Source organism: Symphalangus syndactylus, chromosome 1 (genome assembly GCF_028878055.3).
Source record: "Symphalangus syndactylus isolate Jambi chromosome 1, NHGRI_mSymSyn1-v2.1_pri, whole genome shotgun sequence".
NCBI lineage: Eukaryota > Metazoa > Chordata > Mammalia > Primates > Hylobatidae > Symphalangus > Symphalangus syndactylus.
Window position 1 is genome coordinate 110,607,667 of NC_072423.2, and position 9,487 is coordinate 110,617,153.

Below are 9,487 nucleotides of genomic sequence, written 5' to 3' on the forward strand. Positions count from 1 at the left end.
AAGAAAAGAAAAGAAACCACAGTGGCCGATCGTGGTGGCTCACACCTGTAATCCCAGCACCTTGGGAGGCCGAGGCGGGCGGATCACGAGGTCAGGAGATCGAGACCACGGTGAAACCCCGTCTCTACTAAAAATACAAAAAATTAGCCGGGTGCGGTGGCAGGCGCCTGTAGTCCCAGCTACTTGGGAGGCTGAGGCAGGAGAATGGCGTGAACCCAGGAGGTGGAGCTTGCAGTGAGCTGAGATCGCGCCACTGCACTCCAGCCTGGGTGACAGAGCAAGACTCCATCTCAAAAAAATAATAATAATAATAATAATATGACAACTTGACCTGACATGGTGGCTCACGCCTGTAATCCTAGCATTTTGGGGGGCCAATGTGGGCGGATCACCTGAGGCGAGAAGTTTGAGACCAGCCAAGCCAATATGCTGAAACCCTATGTCTATTAAAAATACAAAAATTAGCCAGGTGTGGTGGCACATACCTGTAAACTCACCTACTGGGGAGGCTGAGGCAGGAGAATCACTTGAACCCAGGAGGCAGAGGTTGCAGTGAGCCAAGATTGCACCACTGCACTTCAGCCTGGGCAACAAAGCAAGACTCTACCCTGAAGAAAAAAGTATATGACAACTTGATTATATAAAAGTTTTTGGGTTCTTGGCTGGGCACGGTGGCTCATGCCTGTAATCTCAGCACTTCTGGAGGCCGAGGCAGGTGGATCATGAGGTCAGGAGATCGAGACCATCCTGGCTAACATAGTGAAACCCTGTCTCTACTAAAAATACAAAAAAATTAGCCGGGCGTGATGGCAGGTGCCTGTAGTCCCAGCTGCTCAGGAGGTTGAGGCGGGAGAATGGCATGGACTCGGGAGGCAGAGCTTGCAGTGAGCCGAGATCATGCTACTACACTCCAGCCTGGGTGATAGAGCGAGACTCCGTCTCAAAAAAAAAAAAAGTTTTGGGGTTTTTTGTGACTTACACTGACTGTTCATGACATGGTTGGACTTTCCGATTTGTTTTGAACATGCCTCCTTTTTATTTATTTTGGGTTTTTCTTTTTTTCTTAGATGGAGTCTTGCTCTGTCGCCCAGGCTGGAGTGCAGTGGCATGATCTCTGCTCACTGCAAGCTCCGCCTCCCAGGTTCACACCATTCTCCTGCCTCAGCCTCCAGAGTAGCTGGGACTACAGGTGCCCGCCACCACGCCCAGCTTAATTTTTTGTATTTTTAGTAGAGACGGGGTTTCACCATGTTAGCCAGGATGGTCTCGATCTCCTGACCTCATGATCCGCCCACCTTGGCCTCCCAAAGTGCTGGGATCACAGGCGTGAGCCACTGCGTCTGGCCCTATTTTGGTTTATTTTTTATTTTTTATTTTTTTTTTTGAGACTGAGTCTCGTCACCCAGGCTGGAGTGCAGTGGCATGATCTCAGCTCACTGCAACCTCTGCTTCCTGGGTCAAGCAATTCTCCTGCCTCAGCCTCCCAAGTAGCTGGGATTACAGGCACACACCACCATGCCTGGCTAATTTTTGTATTTTTAGTAGAAACAGAGTTTCGCCATGTTGGCCAGGTTGATTTCGAACTCCTGACCTCAAATGATCCTCCCGCCTCAGTCTCCCAAAGTGCTAGGATTGTAGGTGTGAGCCACTGCACCCAGCTTGTTTTTTTTTTTTTCAGCAGAGTCTTGCTCTGTCACCCAGGCTAGAGGGCAGTGGTGCAATCTCAGCTTACTGCAACCTCTGCCTTCCAAGTTTAAGTGATTTTCCTGCCTCAGCCTCCTGAATAGCTGGGATTACAAGTGTGGGCCACCATGCCTGGATAATTTTTGTGTTTTTGTTGTTGTTGTTGTTGTTTTTGAGATGAAGTCTTGCTCTGTCACCGAGGCTGGAGTGCAGTAGCGTGATCTTGGCTCACTGCAACCCCCACTTCTCGGGTTGAAGCAATTCTCCTGCCTCAGCCTCCTGAGTAGCTGGGATTACAGGCACCCACCACCACGCCGGGCTAATTTTTGTATTTTTAGTAGAGATAGGTTTCACCATGTTGGCCAAGCTGGTCTCAGACTCCCAACCTCAGGTGACCTGCCCACCTCAGCCTCCCAAAGTGTTGGGATTACAAGCGTGAGCCACCACTCCCAGCCAAAAAAAAAATGTTTAAATCTTATTACCATATTTCAGCTAGAACAAAATGCTGCTAAACTAACAATGATCACACAAAGTATACGATTTCTGAGCGCAGTAAGTGTAAGCAGAAGTTAACACCAGCTGGTTGTTAAATGCTAACTTTAGTCATTTAAAGGAAATTGCAAGGCAGAATCCCAAGCCAGTTTCTTACCTAGTGATGGGTCTCAGGCTGTAGACTGCTCTCTACCATCCTAGAAGCAGGAAAAAAAAAAACGAATTTTCCCTGTTGGAAGCGAGCTCAAACTCCATAAAGGAGTTACTTGCCTTCCATCGTCATGGAAGCAGGAAAACTTGCCTTCCTTTTGGGAGCAAGTAAAACTCCAAAAAAAAAAAAAAAAAAAGAATTGTACAGCAAAGTAAACTTTGGATCTCAACCAAATATTGAGAGATTAAGGATTCTCTGGAGGGGAAATTGTCCTATTGGTTTAAGCCATAAAGTTAGCTCAGCAAATTGTCCTATTGGTTTAAGCCATAAAGTTAGCTCCTGCTGGTACCAAGCACAGATAGGCAATTAGTCAAAGGTCAAGGACATCTCCACTTAGAATCCATCCATAGTTACAAAATGTGAACCCAGAAAATCTGAGACAGCTCTCAGTTAATTTAGAAAGTTTATTTTGCTGGGGTTGAGGATGCGTCTGAGACACAGCCTCAGGAAGTCCTGATGACATGTGCCCAAGGTGTTCTGGGCACAGCTTGGTTTTATACATTTTAGGGAGATATGAGACATCTATCAATACGTAAGAAGTACATTAGCCAGGCGCGGTGGCTCACGCCTGTAATCCCAGCACTTTGGGAGGCCGAGGTGGGCAGATCACAAGGTCAGGAGTTCAAGACCAGCCTGGCGAATATGGGGAAACCCTGTCTCTACTAAAAATATAAAAATTAGCTGGGTGTGGTGGCATGTGCCTGTAGTCCCAGCTACTCTGGAGGCTGAGGCAGGAGAATCACTTGAACCCAGGAGCCAGAGGTTGCAGTGAACCGAGATCATGCCATTGCACTCCAGCCTGGGCGACAGAGTGAGACTTTGTCTAAAAAAAATTAGGCCAGGCACAGTGGCTCACACCTATAATCCCAGCACTTTGGGAGGCCGAGGCAGGCAGATCACGAGGTCAGGAGATCGAGACCATCCTGGCTAACACGGTGAAACCCCGTCTCTACTAAAAATACAAAAACTTAGCCGGGCATGGTGGCGGGCACCTGTAGTCCCAGCTACTCAGGAGGCTGAGGCAGGACAATGGCATGAACCTCGGGGGCGGAGCTTGCAGTGAGCTGACATCGCGCCACTGCACTCCAGCCTGGGCGACAGAGCGAGACTCCATCTCAAAAAATAAAAATTAAAAAAAAAAGAAGTACATAAGCTCTGTTCAAAGAGGTGGAGACAGCTCAAAGCACGGCCCCTCACTGGGGGCTTCCAGGTCACAGGCAGGTGACAGACAGGTGGCTGCATTCTTTTGAGTTTCTGGTAAGTCTTTCCAAAAGAGGCAATGGAGGCAATCATAATATGCATCTATGTCTGTAAGCAAAAGGATGACTTGAATAGAATGGGAGGCAGATTTGTCCTGAGCAGTTCCTAGCTTGAAGGAGCCCAAGATACTCTCCTTTCACATATCAAACAAGTGAAACCACAAATGAATGAAAAGCATGCGCTCGCTGACAGCTCATACGCATGGTCACACAAACACAGGGTCTCATGCTCACAAGACAGCAGGGCTCACACACACCCAGTCCCAGGCACTGGGTTCCACACTCACACCTACTTGCCACTGGAATTTGTGCAGAGGCTCAGATGGTCACTAAATGGGGCTTCACAAAGACGCAGTCACTGGCCCAGCACATATACAAAGGGTGATGACACAGCCCTGACTTCATGAACACAGTGCCTTTCAGAAACAGGTCCCTACAACAGGGATGACTTATCCACTAAGCACAATAGACCCAAGGCCTAGGGCCACAGTACTTTCAGGGGCCCACAAAAATGTTTTTTTAATCAGAAGAAGAATGTAAATATATTAATAATTAATATATAGTAGTGCAACCCAGACATGACCTCCTGGGCTTAAGCAATCCTCCTGCCTCAGTGTCCCAAGTAGCTGGGACTACAGGTACACACCACCACGCCCAGCTAATTTTTAATTTTTTTGTAGAGATGGGGTCTTGCTACGTTGCCTAGGCTGGTCTCGAACTCCTGGGCTCAAGCAGTTCTCCCACCTCAGCCTCCCAAAGTGCTAAGACTATAGCTATAGCTATATATATATATATATATATATATATATATATATACATTTTTTTTTTTTTTTTTTTTTTAGACGGAGTCTCGCTCTTTCACCCAGGCTGGAGTGCAGTGGCGAGATCTCAGCTCACTGCAGGCTCCGCCCCCCGGGGTTCACGCCATTCTCCTGCCTCAGCCTCCCGCGTAGCTGGGACTACAGGCGCCTGCCACCTCGCCCGGCTAATTTTTGTATTTTTAGTAGAGATGGGGTTTCACCTTGTTAGCCAGGATGGTCTCGATCTCCTGACCTCGTGATCCGCCCGCCTCGGCCTCCCAAAGTGCTGGGATTACAGGCGTGAGCCACCGCGCCCGGCTTTTTTTTTTTTTTTTTTGAGACGGAGTCGCTCTCTGTCGCCCAGGCTGGAGTATAGTAGCACAGTGGTGCAGTCTTGGCTCACTGCAACCTCCGCCTCCCGGGTTCAAGGGATTCTCCTGCCTCAGCCTCCGGAGTAGCTGGGATTACAGGCGCCCGCCACCACGCCTGGCTAATTTTTTGTATTTTTAGTAGAGACGGGGTTTCACCGTGTTAGCCAGGATGGTCTCAATGTCCTGACCTCGTGATCCGCCGCCTCGTCTTCCCAAAGTGCTGGGATTATAGGCGTGAGCCACCGCGCCTGGCATGCCTGGCCATATTTTAAAATAGTTTTTTTAAGGAGGAAAGGATCCACGAAAGTAAAGTGCCTAGGGCCCATCAATGTCAGATGCAGCCACACGGACAAAGAACACTCCCTGAGCACAAGACACGAAGGAACCGAGTCTCCAGTATCACAAACAGGCCTGCCCAGCAGGGTCTGCCCCCGCCCACCCCCTCCAGCCTAGGTAATGCCACAAAGCCCTGCCCTAGTGCTGACAGCGAGGGAGGGGCCACTGCTGGCCCAGCCCCACCCCCAACCAAGATCCCTTTGCCAGGGATTCAGAGGTAGCCCTGATGCCTGGCCTGGCCTGGCCTCCTAATCCAAGGCCCGCCCCTTGGCCCGCCCCTGGCCTGGGTGGGGTGACCCCCTACAAAAGCTCAGAATTTCCAGCAGCGGCTCCTTCCTCCAGGAGTCTCTGGTGCAGCCGGGGTGGAATCTGGCCAGGCCCTGCTTAGGCCCCCATCCTGGGGTCAGGAAATTTGGAGGATAAGGCCCTTCAGCCCCAAGGTCAGCAGGGATGAGCGGGCAGATGGGCGGGTGTACAGGAGGGCTGGGTTAACCTGTCCTTGGTCACTGAAGCCATTGGATCTTCCTCCAATGGCTACCAAGATTTCTGGTGGAAGAGACAGGAAGGCCTCCTCCCCTTGGTCGGGTCAGCCTGGGGGCTGAGGGCCTGGCTGTCAGCCACTTTTTCCAGAACAGATGTCATGGCCTCAGTGGCTCATGGGGAAGTAGGGGTGGGTGAGCTTAGGCTAGAGCAAGTCCTGTGGGAGATGGCAGAGGCCTGGTCTGAGAGGCAACTCAGAGGTGCCCTCCAGTGGCCATGCTCCCCTCTATGCATCTCCTTTGCCCTCCCGGAGCCCTGCAGGTCAATGTTTAACAGAAACCAGAGCAGCGGTGGATTAATGCGCAAGGGCTCAGCCCCCCATCCCTGAGCAGTGGGGGAATCAGAGACTTTGCAGCCTGTTCTCAGCTCTGCCTCCCCTGGCCAGGTTGTCCTCGACCAGTCCCGTGCCATGGCAGCCCATCTGCTTCCCATCTGCGCCCTCTTCCTGACCTTACTCGATATGGCCCAAGGCTCTAGGGGCCCCTTGCTACCCAACCGGCCCTTCACCACCGTCTGGAATGCAAACACCCAGTGGTGCCTGGAGAGGCACGGTGTGGACGTGGATGTCAGTGTCTTCGATGTGGTAGCCAACCCAGGGCAGACCTTCCGCGGCCCTGACATGACAATTTTCTATAGCTCCCAGCTGGGCACCTACCCCTACTACACACCCACTGGGGAGCCTGTGTTTGGTGGTCTGCCCCAGAATGCCAGCCTGATTGCCCACCTGGCCCGCACATTCCAGGACATCCTGGCTGCCATACCTGCTCCTGAATTCTCAGGGCTGGCAGTCATCGACTGGGAGGCATGGCGCCCACGCTGGGCCTTCAACTGGGACACCAAGGACATTTACCGGCAGCGCTCACGGGCACTGGTCCAGGCGCAGCACCCTGATTGGCCAGCTCCTCAGGTGGAGGCAGTAGCCCAGGACCAGTTCCAGGGAGCTGCACGGGCCTGGATGGCAGGCACCCTCCAGTTGGGGCAGGCACTGCGTCCTCGCGGCCTCTGGGGCTTCTATGGCTTCCCTGACTGCTACAACTATGACTTTCTAAGCCCCAACTACACCGGTCAGTGCCCGTCAGGCATCCGTGCCCAAAATGACCAGCTAGGGTGGCTGTGGGGCCAGAGCCGTGCCCTCTATCCCAGCATCTACATGCCAGCAGTGCTGGAGGGCACAGGGAAGTCACAGATGTATGTGCAGCATCGTGTGGCTGAGGCATTCCGTGTGGCTGTGACTGCTGGTGACCCCAATCTGCCGGTGCTGCCCTATGTCCAGATCTTCTATGACATGACAAACCACTTTCTGCCCCTGGTGAGTCTTCTGTAACCTGCCCACCTTGTCAACCTGCCTTGTCAGATATTAGGTCCAGCCTTGGGGTACTTTAGCTTTGGGACATTTTCTTTTCTTTTTTTTTTTTTTTTTTGAGACAGAGTCTCGCTCTGTCGCCCAGGCTGGAGTGCAGTGGCACGATCTTGGCTCACCGCAAGTTCTGCCTTCCGGGTTCACGCCATTCTCCTGCCTCAGCCTCTGAGTAGCTGGGACTACAGGCGCCCGCCACCACGCCCGGCTAATTTTTTGTATTTTTTAGTAGAGTCGGGGTTTCACTGTCTTAGCCAGGATGGTCTCGATCTCCTGACCTCATGATCCGTCCGCCTCGGCCTCCCAAAGTGCTGGGATTACAGGCGTGAGCCACCGTGCCCAGCCCCCAACCTTGGGACATTTTCATCCATTCATTCTTCATTAATTCTTTTTTTGTTTTGTTTTGTTTTGTTTTGTTTTTTGAGACGGAGTCTTGCTCTGTCACCCAGGCTGGAGTGCAGGGGCAAGATCTCAGCTCCTGCAACCTGCACCTTCCAGATTCAAGTGATTCTCCTGCCTTAGCCTCCAGAGTATCTGGGATTACAGGCGTGCCATCAACATGCCTGGCTAATTTTTGTATTTTTAGTAGAAATGGGGTTTCACCATGTTGGCCAGGCTGGTCTCGAACTCCTGACCTCAGGTGATCCTCCCACCTCAGCCTCCCAAAGTGCTGGGATTACAGATATGAGCCACCGTGCCTGGCGCATGGGCACATCCATTGAGTGTGTACTTTGTGCCAAGTTCTGTGCCAGGCACAGGCAATTCAACATTTATTGGAATGATGTAGTCCCTGTCTGCATGGAATTCATAGGCTAGAGGAGGAAGCAGTTTGCCTCTGGTTCCATGGCCAGAGCAGCCCCAGGTGAAGGTTATGAATTATTTGTCCCATCCAATGGTGTTCCAGCAGTCTGCCACAGGGTGTGAAGGAGGCCCCACAGAGCTGTGCTGTCTCCTTCCCAGGATGAGCTGGAGCACAGCCTGGGGGAGAGTGCGGCCCAGGGGGCAGCTGGAGTGGTGCTCTGGGTGAGCTGGGAAAATACAAGAACCAAGGTGAGCTTAGGCCTGGCATGAGGGTGGGGGTGGGGGAGGGGTGGGGCCATTAAGCTGACTGGGTAGACCCTGACTTACCCTTTCTACCTGCAAAGTCCTGGCTGACCAGCAGGTGAGTGCCTCAGTGCCCTGGGTGGGCCCATACATGGCCATGGTGTCCCTGACACTATCCTCCCCTCCCACCTAGGAATCATGTCAGGCCATCAAGGAGTATATGGACACTACGCTGGGGCCCTTCATCCTGAACGTGACCAGTGGGGCCCTTCTCTGCAGTCAAGCCCTGTGCTCTGGCCATGGCCGCTGTGTCCGCCGCCCCAGCCACCCCAAAGCCCTCCTCCTCCTTAACCCTGCCAGTTTCTCCATCCAGCTCACGCCTGGTGGTGGGCCCCTGAGCCTGCAGGGTGCCCTCTCACTTGAAGATCAGGCACAGATGGCTGTGGAGTTCAAATGTCGATGCTACCCTGGCTGGCAGGGACCGTGGTGTGAGCAGAAGAGCATGTGGTGATTGGCCACACATTGAGTTGCACATATTGAGAACCTAATGCACTCTGGGTCTGGCCAGGGCTTCCTCAAATACATGCACAGTCATACAAGTCATGGTCACAGTAAAGAGTACACTCAGCCACTGTCACAGGCATATTCCCTGCACACACATGCTTACTTACAGACTGGAATAGTGGCATAAGGAGTTAGAACCACAGCAGACACCATTCATTCCATGTCCATATGCATCTATTTGGCAAGGTCATAGACAGTTCCTCCAGAGACACTGAGCCAGTCTTTGAATTGCAGCAATCACAAAGGCTGACATTCACTGAGTGCCTACTCTTTGCCAATCCCCATTCTAAGCATTTTATATGGAATTATTCATTCCTCACAATGAGGCTATGAGGAAACTGAGTCACTCACATTGAGGGTAAGCACGTTGCCCAAGGTTGCACAGCAAGAAAAGGGAGAAGTTGAGATTCAAACCCAGGCTGTCTAGCTCCGGGGGTACAGCCCTTGCACTCCTAGTGAGTTTATGGTAACCAGTCCTGCACGACCCCTGAATCTGCTGAGAGGCAACAGTCCAGCAAATAAAGCAGTCATGATTTACTTAGCTGTTTATTTGAGCGCCTAAAATATCCAGGCCCCGGTATCCAAAGGGCACAGGAAAGGCTTGTCACTCTCACCAGATCTGACGTCAGTCTAAGGGCGGCTGCTTCCCAGGGTGGGGCCCAAATTTCAGGAGGAAGCCCCACCTGATCGGACGTTTCCAAGCTGTCCTGGGGCAGGAGGCCGGCGGGAACCGAAGCTAGACTTGTCAGAGCCTGGGGCGGGGCTGACGGAGGCAGAGCCAGCTGGAGGCGGGGCCTGCGCCTGGCTGAAGTGGTGACGTGTTGGGCTGG

At 52.2% G+C, this 9,487-nt stretch overlaps 1 protein-coding gene across 2 annotated transcripts; it reads left to right on the forward strand.

The window, feature by feature from the left end:
* Nucleotides 1-5,483: 5,483 nt before the first annotated feature.
* HYAL1 (hyaluronidase 1) lies at nt 5,484-9,194 on the forward strand. Of its 2 annotated transcripts, XM_055276350.2 has the most exons (4): nt 5,484-5,592; nt 6,078-7,001; nt 8,010-8,099; nt 8,287-9,194. In XM_055276350.2, the coding sequence occupies exons 2-4, from the start codon at nt 6,102-6,104 to the stop codon at nt 8,602-8,604; spliced, it is 1,308 nt and encodes a 435-aa protein (XP_055132325.1). In that variant the 5' UTR covers nt 5,484-5,592; nt 6,078-6,101; the 3' UTR covers nt 8,605-9,194. The 2 variants fall into 2 exon arrangements, with proteins under 2 accessions (XP_055132325.1, XP_055132335.1); XM_055276360.2 differs by lacking the exon at nt 8,010-8,099.
* Nucleotides 9,195-9,487: the final 293 nt, after the last annotated feature.